Raw genomic sequence first — 25,941 nt, 5'->3', positions numbered from 1 at the left:
GGCACCTAGTGACCTTCTCTGCACTCTGGTGTGAACTCTTCCTCCTGCCTCTGGGGGGCGCTGCCGGTCATTTCTCCCCAACCCCATCCCCCTATTATAATATTGAAATGAGGGTGGGGATGCGTTACACTGATTGGGCGCTGAGCCGGCGCACTCATGAATATTAATCGTACGTGACGGCGTTACGAGGTGACGTTAAGGCGTGAGGGCGGGTGGGGACGGAGAGCGCGCTGTGCCGGTGAGGGCTGGCGAAGACGGAGAGTCCGCGCAGGCGCATTGTGCCCCGGTGGGCTGGGCGGGGAGAGTCTACGCAGGCGCACTGCGGCGGTGAGGGCAGGCGGGGAGAGTCCGCGCAGGCGCGCTGTGCCGGTGAGGGCAGGCGGGGAGAGTCCGCGCAGGCGCGCTGTGCCGGTGAGGAGCGGACGGCGGCGGGCGGACTCGAGCTCGGGGCGCGCCATGGCCGAGGCGGACGCGGCGATGATGGGCGCCGGCGATGCCCAGACTCAGAGGCAGGGCGGCCCGACTTCACCCGGGCGGGGGACATCGGCGAGGTCCATGGGTGAGGAGCGAGCCGAAGGTGCCGGGTCACCAGCCTGTGCCTGTGGAGGAGATCTGGGGCGGGGGGGTTAGGCCGCGATCCTCCACCGGGGGGGGGTATGTGGAGAGGAGGAGGAAGAGGGGGGGGAGAGGGAGGGGAGAGGGGGGAGGGGGGGGAGAGGGGGGGGTGGGAGGGGAGAGGGGGGGTGGAGAGGGAGGGGGGGGGTGGAGAGGGAGGGGGTGGGTGGAGAGGGAGGGGGGGGTGGAGAGGGAGGGGGGGTGGAGAGGGGGGGGTGGAGAGGGAGGGGGTGGGAGGGGAGGGGGGTGGAGAGGGAGGGGGTGGGAGGGGAGGGGGGGTGGAGAGGGTGGAGGGGGGGTGGAGAGGGTGGAGGGGGTGCAGAGAGGGTGGAGGGGGTGCAGGGGGGGGGGGGGGTGGAGGGGAAGGGGGGGTGGAGGGGAAGGGGGGGGTGGAGAGGGAGGGGGGGGGTGGAGAGGGACAATAGACAATAGGTGCAGGAGTAGGCCATTCAGCCCTTCGAGCCAGCACCGCCATTCAATGCGATCATGGCTGATCACTCTCAATCAGTACCCCGTTCCTGCCTTCTCCCCATACCCCCTCACTCCGCTATCCTTAAGAGCTCTATCCAGCTCTCTCTTGAAAGCATCCAACGAACTGGCCTCCACTGCCTTCTGAGGCAGAGAATTCCACACCTTCACCACTCTCTGACTGAAAAAGTTCTTCCTCATCTCCGTTCTAAATGGCCTACCCCTTATTCTTAAACTGTGGCCCCTTGTTCTGGACTCCCCCAACATTGGGAACATGTTTCCTTCCTCTAATGTGTCCAATCCCCTAATTATCTTGTATGTTTCAATAAGATCCCCCCTCATCCTTCTAAATTCCAGTGTATACAAGCCTAATTGCTCCAGCCTTTCAACATACGACAGTCCCGCCATTCCGGGAATCAACCTAGTGAACCTACGCTGCACGCCCTCAATAGCAAGAATATCCTTCCTCAAATTTGGAGACCAAAACTGCACACAGTACTCCAGGTGCGGTCTCACCAGGGCCCGGTACAACTGTAGAAGGACCGCTTTGCTCCTATACTCAACTCCTCTTGTTACGAAGGCCAACATTCCATTGGCTTTCTTCACTGCCTGCTATACCTGCATGCTTCCTTTCAGTGACTGATGCACTAGGACACCCAGATCTCGTTGAACATCCCCTCTTCCTAACTTGACACCATTCAGATAATAATCTGCCTTTCTATTCTTACTTCCAAAGTGAATAACCTCACACTTATCTACATTAAACTGCATCTGCCATGTATCCGCCCACTCACACAACCTGTCCAAGTCACCCTGCAGCCTTATTGCATCTTCCTCACAATTCACACTACCCCCCAGCTTAGTATCATCTGCAAATTTCCTAATGGTACTTTTAATCCCTTCATCTAAGTCATTAATGTATATCGTAAATAGCTGGGGTCCCAGCACCGAACCTTGCGGGAGGGGGGGGTGGAGAGGGAGGGGGGGTTGGAGAGGGAGGAAGAGGGTGGAGAGGGAGGAGGAGGGTCGAGAGGGAGGAGGAGGAGGGGTGGAGGGGGATGGAGAGGAGGAGGGGGTGGAGAGGAGGAGGGAGGGGTGGAGAGGAGGAGGGAGGGGTGGAGAGGAGGAGGGAGAGGGGTGGAGAGGAGGGGGGGTGGAGAGGGAGGAGGGAGGGGGGAGGGGGGGTGGAGAGGGAGGAGGGAAGGGGTGGAGAGGGAGGAGGGGTGGAGAGGGAGGAGGGGTGGAGAGGGGAGGAGGAGAGGCGGAGTGGGAGGAAGGGGGTGGAGAGGAGGGAGGGGGAGAGGAGGGAGGGGGATAGGAGGGAGGGGGATGGAGAAGGAGGATGGGGCATGGAGAGGAGGGTGGAGAAGAGGGGGGTGGAGAAGGGGGGGTGGAGAAGGGGAGGTGGGGGGGAGAGGAGGAGGGGGGTGGAGAGGTGGAGGAGGAGGAGGGGTGGAGAGGAAGAAGAGGAGGGGGGTGGAGAGGAGGAGGGGGATGGAGAGGAGGAGGGGGATGGAGAGGAGGAGGAGGGGGATGGAGAGGAGGAGGAAGAGGGGGGTGGAGAGGAGGAAGAGGGGGGGTGGAGAGGAGGTGGAGGGAGAGGGGTATGGAGAGGAGGAGGGTGGAGAGGAGAGGGAGGAGGGGGTGGAGAGGGAGGAGGAGGGTGGAGAGGGAGGGGGGTGGAGTGGAGGAGGAGGGGGTGGAGAGGAGGGGGTGGAGAGGAGGAGGTGGTGGGAGGGGAGGGGGGTATGGAGAGGAGGAAGAGGAGGAGGGGGTGGAGAGGGGGAAGAGGAGGGGGGGATGGAGAGGAGGAAGGGGGGATAAAGTGGAGGGGGGAAGAAGGAGGTTTGATGGCGGAGAGGAGGAATGAGGGGGGAATGGGAGGGGTAGAGTGGCAGAGGAGGGGGGTGGAATGAAGGGGGAGAGTGAGGTAATGTGAGGGAGGCCCTGTTTCCGTATGGGGGTCGGGGGTGGGGTGAAACTGTGGGGTGGAGGTGGGGGGATGAAGCTGTGGTTGCGATCAGGGACAGGGTTGCATTACGGGGTGGGTGAGATACCGGTGTGGGCAGGATAAGGGCGGGTTTGTGATGGCATTGTATTCTGGGGACTGAGGGAGGGAACCCGACTGAGGCTGGAGTGGGGGGGGGTGAGGTTGTCCCTGGGGGTAATAGAGTGGAAAATGAGAGAGTAATCTCTTAGTGGAATGGCAACCAAAGGGATGGGTGGGGGTTGATTAAGAAAGAGTACTGCCCCATTCATTTTGGTGAACGTTGGCCTCGTTTTCCACTTAAAGATTGGGCTTTGTTGATGTGATGTTGCGTAGCCTTTGTCCTTTTGGTGGTGACTTTGCCTGCTGGGTTGTATGTGTGGCAATGATTGGAAGAAAGCCTCCATTCCTGGCTCACGAGATTCAGAGGTGGAGGCAGTGTCCCTTTAGCTGGTGGGGAAGGGGAGGCTCTCTCCTTTTCTCATGGGGGTGCCATGAAAATATGGGCCCCTGGATTATTTTGTCCTGGCTGTTTAATCAAAATGGAGGAGGAATGAGACTGGCATTGCTCTTGGGGCTGGGTGGTACTTAGGAGTGATGCAGCAGGAGTTGGAGGGTCAGTGAGGAATAATACTCTGCACCCATCCCCTCCAAAGGCTGGGCAATTTTTAACCTGTTGACCCAGAACAGGGCCCCACTGTGGTTCACAAAGAGCTGCTTCTCACTTCCTTTGCATTACAGTTTTAGTTGGTTGGTTTTGTGTTAGGTGTGAGTGCGTGTCAGTTTTCTCTTGAAGGCTGCTTACACAGAAAATCTATAATTTTAAGATGATGTGTTTTTTACTGTGTCTGCGCAGCTGAAACTGGTTGCCCTTTCCAGCTGTGTTTACTGGGAGATACAGCACAATTATTGTTGTGGTTTCTGCGAAACATGCCTAAATCGGCTGCTTTATCGCAATTGTAGTTTGTTTCTGGTCCTTGCCTTGTGGGAGTTCACTGTTGGTGTTCATGTCTGGAACTCCAGTTATTATCAACAAGGTGTTCGTCCTATCTGACGTTGCTCGGTGATCATTTCACTGAGCAGAGATTAGCCTGTTACGAGGTCGTCCTGTTGTCGGATTGAGTCAACTGAGTTTTTTTTCCTATTTTTAATTAAAATAGGAAAAGTACAGTGTTTTACGAGTAAGTTCATAAGGGAGCAGAAATAAGCCATTCAGCCCATCAAGTCTACCCCGCCATTCAATCACGGCTGATCTATCTTTCCATCTCAACCCCATTCCCCTGCCTTCTCCCCATAATCCCTGACACCCGTACTAGTCAAGAACCTATCGACGTCTACCTTAAAAATATCAATTGACGGCCTCCACAGCCTTCTGTAGCAATGATTCCACATATTTACCACTCTCTAGCTAAAAACATTTATTCTTATCTCTTCTTAAGATACGTCCTTTTATTTTGAGACTGTGTCCTCTGGTCCTAAACTCTCCCACTAATGGAAACATCCTCTCTACATCCACTCTATCCAGGCCTTTCACTATTCAAAGTTTAGTACGTGAAATGAAAATGAGCCTCATGCTTGTTTGTAGGTGGAAACTAGTTCTAGATCAGTTGAACTAAGCAGTTTTGTAGTACCTTATCACATCCTGATAATGTTCCAGTCCTTCAGTACAGTAAATTCGTCCCATGTTGTTAATCTGAACAAGGGAGCAAACCTCAAGCATGGTCATACCAGGTCATAAGTCAAGGATGGCACAGTGGCGTAAAGACAACGCAGCGGTCGAGCTGCTGCCTTACAGTGCCAGAGACACGGGTTCAATCCTGACGATGGGTGCTGTCTGAAAAGAGTTTGTACATTCTCCCTGTGACTGCGTGGATGTTCTCCGGTTTCCTCCCACACTCCAAAGTCGTGCAGGTTTGTTGTTTACTTGGCTTCAGTAAAATTGTAGATTGTCCCTAGTGTGTAGGATGGTGCTGGTGTACAGGGTGATGGTTGGTGGGCCGAAGGGCCTGTTTCCACGCAGAATCTTTAACTTCCAGTCTGTTGGTCTGAAAATTATATTCAATACAAAATAGACAATAAAAATCTGAAATGCTGAAAATACTCAACAGGTCGGGCAGCATCTGTGAAGGCAGAAACATAGTTAATGTCAGTAGCCCTTCATCAATTTGTTCTGTTTGTGATGTGGTTTAGATGGCCTGCCACCATGATTTAAAACTAAAAAATAACTTGCTGGGTCAGCGTACCGAGTGGTGGAACAAACTTTGAAGTGGTGCCCATCTGTTCAAGAAACCATGTGGTTGGTCGGGATTGAGTGCATGTCTAGGCACTAAATTTAGGGAAGGGGTCCTCTCTGAAACTGCGGTTTGGTGTCCGTGCAAATCTGTAAGCATCTCCTTAGAACATAGGAAAGTACAGCACAGGAACAGGCTCTTTGGCCCAGAATGCCTGTACCCAACATAATGCCAAGATAAACTCATCTCACCTGCCTGCACATGATCCATTTCCCTCCATTCCATGGGTACATGCCTATCTAAAAGCTTCAACTGCCACTATCGTATCTGCCTCCACCACCAGCCCTGACGCTGCGTTCTAGGCGTCCACCGCCCTTTGTATAAAAAAAACTTACCGCGTGCATCTCTTTTAAACTTTGCCCTCTAGTGGTTGACATATTTTGAGCATTTGTACCTTGGTTTCTACCATGTGGCCTGATATGTTTCCTTTCACTTTGCTATTTAGAAAAATTGGCGATTCTTGGAACTACAGACTCATTAGGTCTCATTTCTATTCTTCGTGGTGTTGTGTGTCCACAGCTTTATTTAGCTCTTTGCCTTATTCCATCACCTGTGTAAATAAACCAACCAAAGGCAAGTAAGATGGCGCTGAAGCCAGGCCACACTGCATGCTGGTCCCAGAAGTGGATCTGCAATCATTTATTATAGTCGCTCCACTCTTTTAAATCATTATTTCTGTATATTGTGCACGGCTTGATTGTAATCATGCATAGTCGTTTCGCTGACTCGACACCAAGAAACAAAAAAGCTTTTCACTGTACCTCAGTACACATGAAAAATAATAAACTAACCTAAAAACCTATGGTTTGTTTTTGTGTGGAGTAGTTTAATCTGACTTCTATTTCAGATCACTGATCAAATATTCCCAGTAGACTTGTTATCTCACTAAGTACTTCCTAGATGTGCTTATGGACTAATAGGTATTGCAACAACAATACACGCTATCTGCATCCCATAATCTCACCTCCACAATTTATTTCAACAAATGTCTTATCTTAATATAAGGCCTTGAACAAAGTCAAACGATGTGATACATCAGCGGAGCAGTATTTATTTAAAAAGAAGGCAAGCTGGAGGCGTTAGATAGACACAAAATGCTGGAGTAACTCAGCGGGACAGGCAGCATCTCTGGAGAGAAGAAATGGGTGACGTTTCGGTTGGAGACCCTTCTTCAGACTGGAGGCATTAGGTCGGGCTAGCAAGAGCCTTTTGAAGATCGATACAGAATGCCAGGGTAACTCAGCGGGTCAGAGAGCGTCTCTGGAGAAAAGGATAACCCTGAAGGGTTCCGGTCAGAGACGTTGTCTGTCCCTTTTCTCCAGAGGTGCTGCCTGACCCGCTGAGTTACTCCAGCATTTTGTGTCTTATCTTGGGTGTAAACCAGCATCTGCAGTTTATTTTTATTTACAAAATGCTGGAGTAACTCAGCAGGTCAGGCAGTATCTCGGGAGAGAAGGAATGGGTGACGTTTCGGGTCGAGACCCTTCTTCAAACTTTGAAGAAGTTCTCCTCCATCTGCAGTTTCTTCTTGGACATGAGAGCTTTTTGAAGATGTGTTTGGAGGAATATCTTGAATGATGAGGTGTCTGGGAGGGATTCAGTAGGTTTCAGACAGCTGAAGACACATGCGCAAAGTAGGGTGCAGTTAAGGTCAGAAGAAACTGATACAGTCATGCTTTCATTTCTCACTGTTCTTTAAGATGTTCGTGTTTCAATAGGCTGCATCTGCCACAACTCTCTTGACAGACACTAAAAGCTGGAGCAACAGCGAGTCTGAAGAAGAGTCTCGACCTGAAACGTCACCTATTCCTTTTCTCCAGAGATGCTGCCTGACACACTGAGCTACTCCAGCTTTTTGTGTCTGTCTGTGGTTTAAAACAGTATCTGCCGTTCCTTCCTAAACATTTTGTCTGCTCAACACTCGTTTCGTTCCATTCCTATTTCTTACCTTCCCTCTCAGATCCCTTTCAAGCAACTTCATCGACCAAACTTTTGATTTCCTCTTCAACACACCCTTTCTGTGAATTGGCATCAAGTTTTTGTCGGTATTTCTGGGCATTGTGGCATTTTGTTGTTGAAGATAAAATGTAATTGGAATAAAAACGGCAAATACGAGAAATGCTCGGTAGCACCTGAGGGGAAGGTGGAGGGTGGAATTTTTATTTCAGGTCCATGACCTGTATTCAGATCTATGAAACATTGAAAAACAAGTTTGAAGTTGCATAGAAGAGGGGAAGGAAGGGAGAGAATGACTTGTAGTGGAACATCTCTGGTGCCTTGCTCACTCATTGGGCAGTGTTGACCATAAGAGATAGCAGAATTAGGCCATTCGGCCCATCAGGTCTACTCCGCCGATCACGGCTGGTCTTAGAGTGATACAGTGAGGAAAACAGACCCTTTGGCCCAACTTGCTCACACCGGTCTATCTTTTTTCCACCTTTCGACCCCCATTCTCCTGCCTTCTCCCCTTAACCTTTACAAATTAAGAACCTCTCAATCTGTAGGAAGGAACTGCAGATGCTGGTGTACACCGAAGATAGACACAAAAATGCTGGAGTAACTCAGCAGAACAGGCAGCATCTGTGGTTAGAAGGAATGGATGACATTTTGGGTCGAGATCCATCTTCAGGGCCCTGCTGAAGAAGGGTCTCGACCCGAAACATCACCCATTCTTTCTCTCTGGAGATGCTGCCTGTCCTGCTAAGTTACTCCAGCAATTTGTGTCTACCTTCCATTTAAACCAGCATCTGCAGTTCCTTCCTACACATGGCTTGTAGTGGTAATGGCTGAGAAAAGTGAAGGCTTTTGATTACATCTGTCCAGAGGAGGTGTAAATAGGATTTGAATAAGAACAGGAGGGGGAAATGGAAAAACGTAGAAACAAGGAACTGCACATGCTTGTTTACAAAAAGAAACTAAGTACTGGAGTATCTCAGCAGGTCAGGCAGCATCTCTGGGGAACATGGATAGGTGATGTTTCGGGTTGAGACCCTTCCTGTCTAAAGAAGGGTCCAGACCCGAAACTTCATCTATCCATGTTCTCCAGCAATGCTGTCTCACCTGCTGAGTTACTCTAGCATTTTTTTAGAGTGAAATGGAAGTTGCTTTCATCTGTCTTAAAGCCAATTTCACTTTTTTGTTTCATTCCCACTGTCTATAACATACTAATAATATATTCCTTTATTCGTCCCACACCAGGGAAATTACTAGACGTAGACATAGAAAATAGGTGCAGGATGAGGCCATTTGGCCCTTTGAGCCAACACTGACATTCATTGTGATCATGGCTGATCATCCACAATCAGTAACCTGTGCCTGCCTTCTCACCATATCCCTTGATTCCGCTAGCCCCGAGAGCTTTATTTAACTTTTTTAAATTCATCCAGTGAATTGGCCTCCGCTGCCTTCTATGGCAGAGAATTCCACAAATTCACAACTCTCTGGGTGAAAAAGATTTTTCTCAACTCAGTTTTAAATGGCCTCCCCTTTATTCTGAGACTGTGGCCCCTGGTTCTGGACTCCCCCAACATTGGGAACATTTTTCCTGCATCTAGCCTGTCCAGTCCTTTTATAATTTTGTATGTCTGTTCTTTACCTGCCTAACTGAATTTTTCAAGCTGTGGAACATAATTTCTGGTTCAATTGAATGAATGAATTAATTAATTAATTAATAAGTTTATTGGCCAAGTATGTGCATATACAAGGAATGTGCCTTAGTGCTCCGCTCAAAAATGACAACACAAACATACAGTTAACAATTAAGAATAAAGCATAAACACATCAAAACAATAAGGACACAACATTACGGTCTAAACATGTGGGTGAAAATAAACCAGAGCAAAAGAGAGACTACAGACTTTGGTTATTGAGTAGAACTATCACTCGTGGGGAAAAAAAGCTGTTTTTATGTCTGGCTGTGGCTGCTTTGACAGTCCGGAGTCGCCTTCCAGAGGGAAGTGCTTCAAAGAGGTTGTGGCCAGGGTGAGAGGGGTCAGAGATGATCTTGCCCGCTCGCTTCCTGGCTAAAATAATTATTTTAGTTATATTTCTGATATCCTTGCCCTCACTTGGTGATGGTGAAAGTTGTGCTGTGCTCTAACATAACATCGTATTATATCCCACAGCCAGACTTCTACATTTAGGGCTAATTGTATTCAAGCCGTGCCACCTGACTTTGTTTCTTTTTCTTTTTAGACCAAGTCAGTCAGCAGATCATGCGTACAGGGGAAACACTTTTACAAGAGTAGGTATCAGATTATTTTGTTATTACTTATTCTCATCAGTCCATGCAAGGCCAGGATTACTGACATTAGACTTTAGAGATACAGCATGCAAACAGGCCCTTCAGCCCACCGAGTCCCCTCCGACCAGCAATCCCCATACATGAGCCAATTAACCCATGAACTTCAACGTTTTTGGAGTGTGGGAGCACCCGGAGAAAACTCAGGCAGTCACTGGAAGAGCGCACAAGCTCCCTACAGACAGCCCCCATAGTCAGGATCGAACCCGTGTCTCTAGCGCTGTAAGGCAGCAACTCTACCGCTGCACATTCTGCCGTCCTTTTAAAACGTTGGGTGATGTTTCGAATCAAGACCCTTCTTTGTGCTCATAATTTCTGCTCAACCAGCGAGGTAGTGTGGTGGGAATTCAACAAAGGTTCTCTCTCCCAGACTTGGACCACACAGGAGATTATTGGGCAAAATTAGAGCACATGGTATTGGGGGCAGGGTATTGACACGGACAGAAAATTGGTAGGCAGACAGGAAACAAAGAGTAAAGATTTAACGGGTCCCTTTCAGAAGGGATGGCGGGACTGTCGTATGTTGAAAGAATGGAGCGACTGGGCTTGTATTCACTGGAATTTAGAAGGATGAGAGGGGATCTGATAGAAACATATAAAATTATTAAGGGATTGGACACGCTCGATGCAGGAAGCATGTTCCCAATGTACTAACCAACAAATCAGACAAGGCTAGCTGGATTCAAGGACATCTGTAGAACAATAAAAAAAAGTGCTGCAAGCACTAGCTGCATTTGTCAGAACTAGTAAAAAGAAAATGCAGAGAAGATGACTCAGCGATGAGTTCAGTGCTGATGTGTGGCCTCTTCAGGATGGGGGAACCATTTGATAAATCAGTGAGGTAATTCCACAATGCATGAGACTGCGCAAAGAGAGGGGCAAGTGGGTGTCGATGGTAAAGTGGGTGAGATGGGTCCTTCGGTTAATTTTGTTCATGATTCTGAGAACGTAACCGCAATTTTTAAATTTCAGATTTATCTTGGATCGTGCAAATAGAGGTGCAGAGGGCTGTGAGGCGCGTTTAACCGTCGCCGAGCTTGGTGGTCGAGAGGATGGACTTCAAAATCCTGAATTAAAGAAACTTGCCGTGTGCCTGAGGCAGATTGGGGACGAGCTCGATGGCAACGTAGAATTGCAGAGGTGAGGAGCGGTCCATCGCATTGCGGCTCAATAACTGTTGACCAAAGGTTGGGTCCTCGGCTCTGTTATTTCTGAATACTTTATCTCTCAGAAGGGTCAGTGAGTTTGGATTTTCCCTGCACTCTCATCACCTGAACCCACTTTGAATTACAGGTTGCTTGGGGCAGGGGGAAGGGGGTGGGGGGGGGTGAGGTTGGTGCAAGTCCAGGAATCCTTTACTCATTGACCTTCAGTGACCTTGTGGTGGTGATATGGTATACATTAACAACATAGTCAAACAGCCTTTGTCCAACTTGCCCACATCGGCCAACGTGCCCCATCTATGCCAGTCCCACCTGCCTGCGTTTGGCCTGTATCCCTGTAAACCTATCCTACAAAATGTACCTGTCTAACTGTTTTTTATACTTGCCCCAACTACCTCCTCCGGCAGCTCGTCCCATACACCCACTACCATTTGTTTAAAAAAATAATGTTACCCCTCGGGTTCCTATTAAATTTTTCCCCCCTTGCCATAAACCTCTGGTTCTTGATTCCCCTACTCTGGGCAAGAGACTGTGCACTTACCTGATCTATACCTCTCATGATTTTGTACACCTCTATAAGATCACCCCTCATCTTTCTGCGCTCCAAGGAAGAGGGTCCATGCCTGCTCAACCTCTCCCTGTAGCTCAGGCACTCTAGTCCTGGAAACATCCTAGTAAATCTTCTCTGTGCCCTTTCCAGCTTGACAACATCTTTCATATACCGTGGTATGTAGAACTGAACACAATTCTTATATAACTGCAACTGCCTCACCAAAGTCTTATATAACTGCAACATGACCTCCCAACTTCAATACTCTGACTGACAAAGGCCAATGTGCCGTAAGTCTTTTTGACCATCCTATCTACCTGCAACACCAGTTTCAAGGAATCAAAAACAAGCTTTGGCTAAAGAATCTGCAAGTGGACAGTAAGGTGCCATTATTGCAGGGGGTGGATATATGATGTGATTTTCAGACTAATCGTTGCAAGTGTAATGGTGAAACAAGTAAACCAAGTAACTTGTACGTACTTTTGCACACAGGATGATCGACAGCATTAGCGGCCAGTGTCCAAAGGAGACGTTCATCAGAGTGGCCAAGGAGCAGTTTGCTGATGGAGTCATCAATTGGGGAAGAGTGGTGACCCTCTTTTACTTTGCCTGCCGACTTGTTATGAAGGTACGTCTAGTTTCAGTGGGCCCAATAGAATTGGATTGGCACAATTTCCTTGGCTTATGAGAAGTCCTTCAATAACGGGGAAGGTGGTGTTTGTGAATCTGGTGGTACGTGCTTTCAAGCTCTCGTATCTTCTACCTAACGGAGAGGGGAGATGAGAAAATTACATGGGTGTGAGTCTTCCTTGATTATGTTGGCTGCTTTCCTAAGCAGTGGGTGGAGCAATGGAAGCCAAACTTTTACTTTGTTTCTTTGCCATTTCTCTCCCCAATTCTCATCTCCTGCAGCCAGATCAGCAGCGATTAACCAGCCTCTCTCAGCCGGTAGCAGAACAATCATTCAGTCTCTCACTCCCACACTACCACAAATGTTCCTTTCCATTTCCTCCACCTCCCCCCCCCTCCCCCCTGTACAATTAACGTTTGTTTGATATCTGATGTTCTCATCGACCCGTGATGTTATCTCTGCTTCTCTCACCATGGATGCTGCCCAAACGGGTTGACTATTTCCAGCGCTTCATATGATTATTATTGTGGAGAGAGATTCTGCTGCAGAACTGCAGGCAAATTTTTACGTTTGAACTGCAAATTTTGTTGAACTTCTGCTCTGCTGTCTGGTAATCCAACTCTTGCTTTCCTGTTGATCTAAATCAACACTTAATTAGTGCCCTAAGTCCCTTTCACCATGTTGGCATAGCATTGTGGACTCTGAACATCATTCCTAGCAGTTTGATCACTTGACTGCTGACTGTAATGGCAGTTTCTATACCTTCTCAAAGTCCAACTTCGATAGCTATTACTGCTCGGGGATGGGGTGGAGATATAGCTTACGCACACACCACACTCTGAGATAACAAAAACAAATCTTCCAAATGTTGTTTCTTGATTAATCGGTCTTTATTAAAGTCGCACAAATCAAAAGAGTAATTCATAACTTTTCGTTCTTGTCAGCTGTTTCTTCTTCAAACAATACAGTTGAGACTGTGTGATCGTGGTCGTTACCATGTGGTAAAAAAACTGTATTCTCTCCATCCTCCGAGACTAAACTGACCCTCAATCTCTGTGGCTACGCTAGCCTCCTCAGATGTAGATACTCCCCATTACGTATCAAATCACACCCACAAGCATGCAAAAAAGACAGAAACTAGAAATATTAATGACAGTAACTATTTTAAGCGTAAATGGCTCCTACAGCTGACTGTCCCTCCTCCAGCCGTCCCATTGATTATTCAGTGTGTGTCATTGCCAAGTTCTGCCTTCTCTGCCAACCAGAATGTGGTGAATCTGTGGAATACATTGCCACAGAAGGCTGTGGAGGCCAAGTCAGTGGATATATTTAAGGCAGAGATAGATAGATCCTTGATTAGTACGGGTGTCAACCATTATGGTTAGAAGGCAGGAGAATGGGGTTAGGAGGGAGAGATAGATCAGCCATGATTGAATGGCGGAGTAGACTGATGGGCCGAATGGCCTAATTTTGCTCTTATCACTTATGATCGTGCACAATTTACCTGATTCTGGTTGGAGTCTTCTTGGTTGGCAGTCAGATTGCCCAGAGTTTCCATAGTTAAAAACAAAGGTGGCCAGAAGATGTAAAATGCCCAAATGGTTTTTGGTGAGCTGTTTCTATCCTGGATAAATACCGGAGAATTGACTGGGTGTGTAGGGCGGACTGGGCTTCCTATCTCTGCCACAAATAAACCTGATCAGTCTTCTAATGCAACAACACACAAAATGGGCACAGGAGCCTACCCTACTTCAGTATGAACATGGCTGAGATCTTGAGTCTCTTCAACACCTGTTCCGTAACTGAATCCCCCTTCCCATTCCCACACTGACCTTGGACACAAAATGCTGGAGTAACTCAGCGGGACAGGCAGCATCTCTGGAGAGAAGGAATGGGTGACGTTTTGGGTTAAGACCCTTCTTCAGACATGTCACCCATTTCTTCTCTCCAGAGATGCTGCCTGACCCGCTGAGTTACTCCAGCATTTTGTGTCTACCTTCGATTTAAACCAGCAGCTGCAGTTTTTTTTTCCCCACACTGACCTTTCTGTCCTGGGCCTCCTCCAGTGTCAGTGTGAGGCCACATGCAAATTGGAGAAAGAGCATTTCATGTTTTGCTTGGATAGCTGACAACCCAGTGGTATGAATGTTGAATTCTCTAATTTTAGTAACGTCTACAAACACTCCCCTCTCCCTCCATTAAAAGTCTGTTAACAAATTCCACAGTTCACAATGGTGTATCCCACTTGGGATCATGCTATCCATAGCCAACAATCGGCCTGCCTGAGGTCATCTGTTGCCAGCCCTGATTTGTTCCAGTCTTTTCCTGCTTCCGGTCCCTCCCCCCTGCAATCAATCTGAAAAAGTCCCAACCCAAAACATCACCTATCCATTTTCTCCAGAGATGCTGCCTGACCCATTGAATTTCTCCAACATTTTGTGTCTATCTTTGGTATAAACCACCATGTGCAATTCAGTTTTATTACATCTGAATTTCTCAAACTTTTCTTTAAAAATATATATATATCTGCATCATTTTTACATACCTCTGATCTGTCTCCAAAACCCTGAAGTGTAGCGAATTCCACCCTCCAAAGAAATCCCATCGTCTCATTTTAAATGGCAGCTCCCCTTTAGGACATTCACAGTGCTGTAGTGGTAGAGTTGCTGCCTTACAGCGAACGCAGCGCAGGAGACCTGAGTTCGATCTCGACTACGGATGCTGTCTATACGGAGTTTGCACGTTCTCCCCGTGACCTGCATGGGTTTTTCTCCGAGATCTTTGGTTTCCTCCCACACACCAAAGACGTGCAGATTTGTAGGTTAATTGACTTGGTCATAGTAAAAATTGTCCCTAGTGGGTGTAGGCTTGTGTCAATGTGCAGCGATCGCTGGTCGGCGTGGACCCGGTGGGCCGAAGGGCCTGTTTCCGTGCTGTATCTCTAAACTAGATTGAAGAGGCATCCACCAGTGAATATTTCTCAACATCATCCCTGTTATGTCCCCTCAAGATATAGTTGTTGTTTTTTTAAGGATATCCACTCATTCTCTGCTCTGACAAGTTTGTATCCTGCTTACCAGTTATGAACTTGATGTTTGAAAAAAAAATTCACAACCCAATTTGCTGCATTGCTGCACTTCTAACAGCTTTACTCCAGTCACAGTATAAAGTTTAGCCTTTGCACACTCCATGTCCCTTTTACATAATGTATGGCTGATCAATAATTTACCATTTTTAGGCCCTATGCCAGAAGATCCCAGAGATGATCCGAACTATAATCAGTTGGACTATGGAATACATCCAGGAGAATATTCTGCGTTGGATTCGAGACCTTGGGGGTTGGGTGAGTGTTCTGATGGTTTTCAGTAACAATGCAAGCTCAATGCTTTGAGTCCTCTGGGTGGAGCAGTGCACAGTGCCTGTGACGTAGAGACAGTGTTCCTTCCAACATCATTCCGCATGGAGAGTGACTAGGCCTGGGAGCTGAACTGTGCGTGGACTAGGAGAGGGGGGCTAAGCACATAGGGGTGGTAATAGCAGCAGAGCCGGGCGGCACAGTGGCGCAGTGGTAGAGTTGCTGCCTTACAGCGCCAGAGACCAGGTTCCATCCTGACTACGGATGCTTGTCAGTATGGAGTTTGTACATTCCCCTTGTGACCTGCCTGAGTTTTCTCCAGGATCTCCGGGGTTTCCTCCCACACTCCAAAGACAATTGTAAATTGTCCTTTGTGTGCGTAGGGCAGTGTTAATGTGCGGGGATTGCTGGTCGGCGTGGACTCGATGGGCCAAAGGGCCTGTTTCCTTGCTGTATCTCTAACCTAAACTAAAACTAAATTCCCCTGCTCTTCAAAATAATGCAGGGGCAGGCACTGGTGGAATATCCCATGTACTACCACTATATGGCTGTGGTTTATGCTGGTGCTACTTGGGATAACGTGTACTGTGACTGCACTGTCATTCAATAAAATCATGGTGAATCGGATCATTGGCTGCCATTTCCCGTCCAATCCCCTTAATCGTTGATTCCTCTTTAGTCCACAAAATAAATTTCTTTGGCCCCTAATATACTTTTTAAAAGAAAAAAACATCTCTGCCAGGGGTGGTGGTGGCCATGGGTGCACCTTATGTTGTGCACATTCTACATCTGGGGTTGACGTATGATAGCATTTAATGGCACTGGGCCTATACTCACTAGAACCTAAAAGGATGAGAGGGGACCTAATTGAAAGTTACCGAATAGTGAAAGGCCTGGTTAGAGTGAATGTGGAGAGGATGGTTCCACTGGTGGGAGAGTCTAAATCAGAGGCCACAACCTCAGAATAAAAGGACATACCTTTAGAAAGGAGATGAGGAGAAATTTCTTTAATCAGATGGTGGTGAATCTGTGTTCATTGCCACAAACAGCTGTGGGGGCCAAGTCGTTGGATATTTTTAAGGCAGAGATTGATAGATACTTAATTGGTAAGGGTGTCAAGGGATATGGGGAGAAGGCAGGAGATTGGGGTTGAGGGGGAAAGATAGATCAGCCATGATTGAATGGCGGAGAAGACTCGATGGGCCAAATGGCCTAATTCTGCTCCTATGTTTTATGAGCTACCCTCTCACACTTATCAGGATTAAATTGCATTTGCCATTGTTCTGCCCATTTTATCAATTAACCAATATCAACCTGTAGTCTAGGATTATCCACCCCACTGTCAACAGCAATTTTGCTGATCATATCTTTAATGTTCATATCTGAACCACTAATTGAAGACTAACAGAACATACAGGTAGAGCACGACAATGGATTCTTTGTCCCACAAGCACTTATTTCTGGAGTTTAGAAGGATGAGAGGGGATCTTATAGAGACGTATAAAATTATAAATTACGTATAAAATTATTAATTATAAAAGGACTGGACAAGCTAGATGCAGGAAAAATGTTCCCAATGTTGGGGAGTCCAGAACCAGGAGCCACACAGTCTAAGAATAAAGGGGAGGCCATTTAAAACTGAAGTGAGAAGAAACATTTTCACCCAGAGAGTTGTGAATTTGTGGAATTCTCTGCCACAGAAGGCAGTGGAGGCCAATTCACTGGAGTTAAAAGGGAGTTAGATAGAGCTCTAGGGGGCTAGCGGAATCAAGGGATATGGGGAGAAGGCAGGCACGGGTTACTGATTGTGGATGATCAGCCATAATCACAATGAATGGCGGTGCTGGCTCGAAGGGCCAAATGGCCTCCTGCACCTATTTTCTATGTTTCTATTTCAGTATATCCTTCATTAATCCCATTTTACTCTCGACATTTCCACCAGATACTCACCTACACACTAGGATGATTTGCAATATATTATTCTAACAACTTCCGTATCTTTGACGTGTGGGATGAAACCAGAGCACCCCTAAGAAACCCACAATACCACAGCCAGCACCCATGGTCAGGATAAAAGCTAGTTTACTAGAGGCAACAGTTGTACTACTCTTCTGCTCATAAACTGTTCCCTCTGTTTTCCTGGTACAAGTGTTGGGGCTCTCTATATCAAAACCCTGTGTCTCACGCCGCTCTTTGAACCACACATTCAATTGTTTAGCTCTGTGGCCATTTGCCTGTGGCTCAGTAAGGACCATGCTGTAAGCGTCAAGCTAGAGCAGTGGCACAGCCGCTAGAGCCTCAACGCCAGAGACCCAGGTTCTGGTGCTGTCTGTGTGGAGTTTGCACGTTCTCCCTGCAACTGTGCGGTGTTCCTCCCGGAGCTCTGATTTCCTCCCACATCCCACAGCCATCGGGAATTGTAGGTTAATTGGCCACTGTAAATTGCCCTGATTGTGAGGGGAGTGGATGCAAAGGTGGGATTACATAGAATGAGTGTGAATGGGTGATCAATGGCATGGATTCGGTGGGCCAAAGGGCCTGTTTCCTTGCTGTATTTCTAAACTATTGAATGGATTAATCCAAAGTCATTTGACTAGGTGGATGTAAAAGATTCTCCTTGTATCTTTTAATACCAAGGATTTATTTTAAACAAGAGCCAAGGGGGAGAATTTGTTCAGTATGATAATTCTGTTCAGGGGATCAAATGTGTTGCTTTGTGACTTTAAACTAGACATTATCTTGTCTTTCTATTTGTTTTGAACTCTAGCTCCTTATACTCCCATGGCAGGACCTCGTTCTCGGTTCTAGGTCGCAAGGGTTATGATAACTGGGAAGCAAGGTTAGATAGAGCTCTTAGGCCCAGCGGAATCAAGGGATATGGGGAGAAGGCAGGAACGGGATACTGATTGTAGATGATCAGCCATGATCACATTGAATGGCGGTGCTGGCTCGAAGGGCCGAATAGCCTACTCCTGCACATATTTTCTATGTATCTATGCCACACAGTTAGCACTGCTACCTTGCATCTCCAAGGGTCCTGATTTGATCCTGACCAGTGTTATATGTAAATGCTGGAGCCTGCCTGGAATAAATGAGCCCATCAAACTGCTCCAGGAAAGCCTTATTCATATTCATAAGTGATCGGAGCAGAATTAGACCAGTCAAGTTGACTCCACCATTCAATCATGTCTAATCTACCTCTTCCTCCTAACCCCTGACCCCAAGACATATCTGCCTTGTGGTAAGCTGGTAATCATTTATCAGCAATGAATTGGCCGTACTAGGACTCGGGAAGGTAAGTATTTGGACTGATTGTAGCTGCAGATTGTTCGAAGCGTTTTGGGTAGAAAGCTTCCACAGTCTGCCGTGCCTGGAGTATCTTGCTTGAGAATGTGCAAATTGCAATGCAAGTGTAGATGGTTCAATCCAGCGCCTTGTTCTTCCACAGGAGGCCCTGCTGGGCACCCCCACCTGGCAAACCCTTGCCATCTTCTGCCTGGGAGTCTTCACCACTCTAGCGGTCGTGAAATGGAAGTCCTCCTAAAGCAGCGCGCGGAGCCCGGCGGAGTGAAGTGTGCCGGCGTGGGTGACCGTTGCTCAAGGGTGACTTCAAACTGGCACAGACCGTCGACGAGGATGTGTGGGGCAGACTGCAGCGATTTGGGTTTGTTTCTTGTCACCACTTGGGTGGATGGGGTGTGTGGAAAATGCCCCTCGCTTGCCCTTGTTGTTTAAGGAAACCCTCTGATGAGGCTCAATGCTGTTTCTCCAAGGACCAGCCCGCTGTAGAGCAAGCAGTGTTTTAGTGCAGAGTAATGGGTGTGTGTCAGTATGTTGACCATCTGTACTGCACTTGCTTTAGCTGGGATGGGTGGGTTGCTTACGGGGCAGGGGAGTGGTCGAGCGCAATTGTCAGCAGAATGTGTTGTTTTGCAGCTAGCGGCTCTCCAACATCCTGCAGCCACTTGTCTTTTTTTTAAAAAATATATGGTCTCTCTGCAGAGACCTCTGTGGTAAAGTCACAAGAGGAGTGGCATCTGACTTGTGAGTACACAGGAGCTGATTGTACTCTCAACATTGACGAGCAATAATTTGTTTACAAGGTGCGTAGAGATGGACCTTGTTCCAGATTTGCCCCACAGTGCGTTACGTAGCAATGAGTTCAAACCTTCATTGTCTGTTGCATGGTTTGGGCAGCGTTGGTCTGTCGTAGACGCACCTTGTGGATAGCGATGAAGGCATTTATAAAATGGAGGTGTATATAAAGGTGGTGCCTTCTGCCAGGATGAGAGAGCTTTGAGGGATGAAGTGTCATGGAGACTGCTCCTATAAATGAATTGACCATTTGCACATTGGTTCTAGTTTTATTCGAATTAAGTTAAAACTTTGCGACCATGAAAATGAATTAAGTTGATTTCTGAAACTCGGGAGGAAAAATTGAGTTTGTTCACTTTGTTGCGAGTGTATGTGGGTTTAGGCTATTGTTAATAGCTTTTGCAGGTCTAGTGATTAGGTTTTCTTTGATCGCTTATTACTTCTGGGTAACAGTCACAGCTTGGGACGGAAACATGTAAAAGTCAGGCAAGATTTCTGTGTTCACATCTCTCCCTCAATCCCTAGTCTGAAGAGTGGTACTTCACTTTCTGAAGTGACTGTGCCTGGTCCTACAGTTTTCTCCCCTGCGGGGGAAAGGGCAAGGGTAGGGAATTGTTTCCGCAATGTGAATGACAGGGGCTGTTGGCCAGGCAACAATAGGGGGAGATTGTGGAACCCCCAATTCCAGTCGACCATTGGAGAGGGCTGGAGCTGACTAGGTTGGTGGAGGCAACAAGCAATGAGCAGGAAAGTGAGATGAAAGAACAGTGGACCCACAGACACCCAAACTATCTCTTACCACTCTTACTGTGCATGCTGTCAGTTCGTGCCTTTCTGATCGCTGGCTTCTTGGTAAAACATGTCTGAAGTCCATTCCATCAGCAGTCCGGTGCAATGCCGTCAGGATGGTCAGCGAATCCATCTCCCCGTTGCAATTCTCAGGTTTGAGTCTGAAGAAAGGTCTTGACTCGAAACGTCACCTATCCATGTTCTCCAGAAATGCTGCCTGACCCACTGTGTTACTTCAGCACTTTGCGTCCTTTCATGTTGCAATTGATGCTGACTGTCTACCATCCGAGGAATGGGTTTGGTGTCTTTTCATCCCCCCCGATGTGTGAAGTTAGACTGTGTATTCGCATAGAACATTTGCTTCTACTGAACTGGAGATGAGATGAAATACCACTGATTATCACATAGCTGTTGTTGGGCTAACACTTCAAGGTACATTCTGCACCTGTCCATGTAGACCTCATTCATTGCAAGCTCTGAGATGTGGAGTTGGCATTACAAATTCTTCTATCAGGTCTTGACATCGCTCACCCCAAAGGCAAGATTGTTCCCTGTTACTGTTTATTCTTGGTGGAAAGAGGGCTACAGAATGTGATCCTTCTGTCTAAATAATACTGCAGTTTTGGCTGTTGTTTTTCCTGGTGAATTTGCAATGAATTGCGATTATGAGCGTTGTTTGGAAGATGCCTCAAATGGAAAGAGATTTTCAATTGCCCAGACAACACAAGCCTTTGTTCCCGTTGAGGCCTGATTAAGTCGCAGTTTCCTCTCCGGAGATCTAAACAATATCCTCCACCATTTGCTGCGTGGGGCAGTCCCTTTAGAGTAGCAACACTTAGGTAAGGAATTGAAAAGTCACACTGTGCAGTTCATTCAGGGTCTGGAGCAATGCATTGCAGACATTTCTCCATCGTGGGTTTTATTGAACACCACTGGAATTTCAGCAGGTCAATGTGTTCAGTCAGACCCTTGTCATCAGGTAAAAACAGGTTCACGAACGATTTTTTCCAGCACCCGTGGTTCCAGAGCCTTTCTGCTTTATTTGTTTTGCCAGACCACCAGGGGCCATATAATTATAATTCAACAATACACTTCTGACGCACTAATTATACCCATCCCGTGTCTGTAAAGCACCATTCACTGCTAGAAACTTAAATAAAACATATATTAAATGTGAATGAACTCTTTTGGGATGGAAACACCCGTCATCTGTGGCCGCACAGTGAACTGATCTGGAGGTCTCAAGGGCGGCACAATGGCTCAGCAGCAGAGTTGCTGCCTTGCAGCGCCAGAGACCCGGGTTGGTTCGATCCTGACTACGAGTGCTGTCTGTACAGAGTTTGTACGTTCTCCCCGTGACCATGTGGGTGTTCTCCGGGAGCTCCAGTTCCCTCCCACAAAAGACGTACAGGTTTGCAGGTTAATTGGCTTTGATAAAAATGGTATAATTATCTTTTGGGTGCATGGTCGCTGGTCGGCATGGACTCGACGGGCCGCAGGGCCTGTTTACGTGCTGTATCTCCAAAGTCTAAAGTCTCATTGTTTTGTCCGGATTAAAGGAGGTGCCGGACCATCGGCTGCTGGACAATTGATGGTGTACCTGTACTGCAAAGGGAAAATTGTGCCTTCTTGCCACACAGTTATACTATTACAGACCACTCTCTGTGAAATGGGCCTATATCTCTAAACTGCAGGTGTTGTTTAGCCATTGTTCCATATCCATCATATCTAGATAATAAAAGCCTTCAGTGGTGGGATTGCTGAGAACCCATAGGAAACGGGTAAAGCTTATCTGCCGTACAACCATTCTAATGCTGGTCGGGTGCCTGGTCAGCATGTCTTCTTTGCCAGTGTGCTGTTGCTCTAACGTTGCATGTGTTTGTATCCATGACTTTTTTCAAATGCCTTGTCGTTTGTATAAGAATGTGAAATTACCTCATTGCTGTGAACATTTTGAGGAGCAAGGCATTTTATTCCTGGTGAGTTCCGTTCCTACATTTACAATCCTTGGGAAGAGCTTGAGTCGTGCCCCTTGTGGGTGATATTTTTTGGTGCTGGTTCTGTCTTGATGCAGGTCTGGATCACAGCGACCCTCCATGGTAGGGTTGTAGTGCCCTGCTCAGCGTGTGGTTTGATCTTTACTTATGCCTATTCTAATACATGCTCTTTTAGTCAGGGTTTTGGACATGGGAGATTCTGTCCTATTCTATATACCTCGTTTTAAAGGAACAGAGAACAATTATCCTCTGTGGGGAAAGTTTTCAGCGTCTTCTCTACCATTTCCCAACTCTGGGATTTTATACTGTATTAAAATGCATGCCTGTCTCTCAGTAGTTGAATTCACAGTAAAACCATTTACCAATACAATCCACAGGGGGGGACATACTAGCACAAATGAGGTGACTGACAACCAGTTATCAGTTTGGTGATTTTTTTTCTTTAACCTGTATATGCATTTTTTTCCAGAGAGAATTCCTTGCCCTTTAATATGACTCTGTTCTTCATCATCCAATTTCCCATTCTTGAATTTAATATTATATTTTCTATCCCCAATTGTAGCAGGGCTGTGGGGTCGATACCCAAAACACCCGACTCTGACTCCTTGATTTCTTGTGTATCCGACTCCGAATCCAGCAGCACCAAAATTGCTCCGACCGCAACTCCGACTCCACAGCCCTGATTCTGAGAATCTATTTTGAGAACATCTGAAATCGGAGCAGAACCCGTGGCTCCTCGAGTGCTCAGCCATTCAATAAGATGGACAATCCAACACATCTTCACCCTATTATTCCTTTAATTTTTCCATCCCAAATTCCTTGAATCCCTTGTCTAAAAATGGTTCATTAATCTAGATCTATTCCATGGGTTAAAGAATTATAAAGCCTTAACCCACTGGGTATGAAAACTTTTCTTCATTTCAAACCTACATGAAATGGCAGGCCCCCTTTATCCTAGGACTGTGGCCATAGCTCTCTGTTCTCCAGCCAAAGGAAGTTGTTTCTCGGCATTCGACCTGTCAATCCGTAGCACTTGTAAGTTTTGTTCTTCTAAATTCCATCAAGTCCAATGCGAACCGTTCCCTTCCTTTGGCACTTGGACCAAATCTTTTTACAACCCTTAGATAATTTTGCCAAAGCCATGTAGAACAACAGAAAGACTGGCTTAAGACTAACCATCTTTCCGTGAAAGTAACATTTGCCTTCCTGATGCATGTTATACCTGTGCACCTTGTGGTATACACCTGGTCTCTTGACACAATGCATTTGATAAATCAATACGTTTTTTCAACCAGTCGATTCAATACCCTCATTTCTCCACACAATGACTTTCCTTTATTTAGCACTGACCGTGTCCATTTTCAGAACTTCCCAAAGCATATTATAGCCATTGAAACATTTGCCTTTAAAGGTAGTCACTGCTGCAATGTATGATTTGCAGCAGTCAGTTTATGCACTGCAGGCTCCAGCTCCAAACCATTCATTTAATCCGACTTCTACTTCCTCCAACACAGCTTCCTTCCCTTCCCAGCTTTGTACAGTCAATAAACTCGGAGGTGATTGTCTTTCATCAAAATCATTAATAAAGATTGCAAATAGTTGAAGTATATATCCTTCTGCCACCCCATGAATAACAACATTCCAAACTGACAGAAGCCCTTTAAACGGCCCAATGTTACCCATCCTGTGAGCCTCGTTTCATTTACCGACCTTTTGTGATAACATCAAATAAGCCAATGAACATCCCAATGTACTCCATCTGCCATCGCGCCTTGTTTTTGCCCAGCTAGTTACATCCACAAACTCCCTTGCATGAAGGCGCACAGTAAAACATGTTTTGGGTAATCCATGACTGGCCCACTCTGCAATTCTGATGGTTGGGCATCTGGTTTACTCAATGATTCTTGCGGCACTACCGCTCAACTTGCGGGTGCTCAATTTCTCGCGCTCTCTTCAAACTGACATGGGTAAATTATCTGCACTCCCTTTACACGTAATCAGAATCACAAGGAAATTAATTACCCTATAATGTAATATCTGGGGGGAAAAACTGAATTAATGTGGTATATTATTTTTTTTATAACATTCAGTAGTCTGGAAAATCTGCTGCTGCCAAAATCGTGGGTGTGCCAGATTACTGGGAGTTTTACTGTGCTGCTTCTGCTGAAATGCCTTCCTCTCCACTCCACTCCACCTGAACTTAAACAGGGCTTCATCCTGCTCTTTCCTTGCTATTGCCGTGACTGAACTGAGCAAAGTTTGCATTTTGGGAGTTATCAGTCAACAGACAGTGCAGATATCCCTGCTTTCCTTTTTAAAAAAAAAACTGCAACAGCCTTTGATTTATAAAATACTTGCCAACTGATCCTGGCGACAGTGATCAGTGCTGCTAATTGTAATTTGGCTTGTTGCTCCTCATTATGGTTTTACTGTGTTCAGCCTGTGCTTTAAGGTACAGCGTTTCCTGAAACTTAATCTCTTAATACAAAGATGTAATGTGAATTAAATAACTTTTAGACTCTGGATTGGTAATGTTTGGGAAAAACTGTGCTTTCTCTGTACAACTATATCATGCTGTTAATCTATAACACAATATCAATATCATCAAATAACTGTTTTTGTACTCCAGTAAATTCCTTATTTTTAGATTTTTTTCACAATAAACAACAATTTGAATTTAGTGTGTGGTATCTTCATGTGCCTCCAACTTTAATGCATTGATTACAAGACACAGCATGGAAACAGGCCCTGCAGCTTACCGTGTCTAGGCCACCTATCCGCACTCCCTCTCCCTGCACACAAGAGGTAATTTATTTTTTACAGAAGCCAAATAACCTATCAATTGGCACGCCTTTTGGATATGGGGAGAAACCGGAGCACCTGGAGGAAACCCATGGAAACAAGGAGAACATGCAAGCTCAACACATGACAACGCCCAAGGTCAGGATCGAACCTGGGTCTTTGCCACTGCGAGGCACAGTGATCCCAATCAGCAAAGCAGCAAGATTGTTTCCGGCTGCGACTATCCTAGTTTCCGTGCTTGGTGGAATGTGGTCACGGGGAGAACGTGCAAACTCCACACACACTGTACCCACGGTCAGGATCGAACCTGGGTCTGTGGTGCCGAGAAGCACAGTGTTCCCAAACATCAGAGCACCAAGCTTGTTTGTGGGTGTGGCTATCCCAGTTTCCGTGCACGGTGGGGGTTGAGGGATCTCCTGCCCAGCCTGACTCAATGCCTCAAAGTAACTCACCCCCAAGCTCTGCAAGTTTTGAGATTTGACAGAAATTCCTGATTAAATCATGTGGCGTTGGGAGGATTCGGGTGTACTTTAATTTAGAAATACTGCATGGAAACAGGCCCTTCGGCGCACTGAATCTGCATCGATCACCCGTTCACACTAGTTCTAGACTATTCCGTACACGAATTCTACCCTACACACTAGGGACAATTAACCTACAAACGTGAAGGACACAGAGTGCTGGAGTAACTCAACAGGTCAAGGAGCATCGCTGGAGAACATGGAAAGGTGACATTTTCGGTTGAGATCCTTCTTCAGACCTGCATGTCTTTGCAATGTGGGAGGAACCTAGAGCTTACAACCTCTGTGAAGACAGCACCTGTGGACAGGATTGAATCCCGGTCTCCAGTGCTGTAAGGCAGGAACTCTACCGCTCAACCGTATGCCATCAAATCACT

At 46.8% G+C, this 25,941-nt stretch overlaps 1 protein-coding gene across 1 annotated transcript; it reads left to right on the top strand.

The window, feature by feature from the left end:
- Positions 1–415: 415 nt before the first annotated feature.
- Positions 416–24,899, top strand: LOC144611536 (apoptosis regulator BAX-like). Its single transcript, XM_078430680.1, has 6 exons — positions 416–559; positions 9,556–9,604; positions 10,634–10,801; positions 11,867–12,002; positions 15,244–15,348; positions 18,809–24,899. The coding sequence occupies exons 1-6, from the start codon at positions 457–459 to the stop codon at positions 18,902–18,904; spliced, it is 657 nt and encodes a 218-aa protein (XP_078286806.1). The 5' UTR covers positions 416–456; the 3' UTR covers positions 18,905–24,899.
- The last annotated feature ends 1,042 nt before the right edge of the window (positions 24,900–25,941 follow it).

Source organism: Rhinoraja longicauda, chromosome 40 (genome assembly GCF_053455715.1).
Source record: "Rhinoraja longicauda isolate Sanriku21f chromosome 40, sRhiLon1.1, whole genome shotgun sequence".
Lineage (NCBI taxonomy): Eukaryota > Metazoa > Chordata > Chondrichthyes > Rajiformes > Arhynchobatidae > Rhinoraja > Rhinoraja longicauda.
This window is presented reverse-complemented; position numbering and strand designations above follow the sequence as displayed.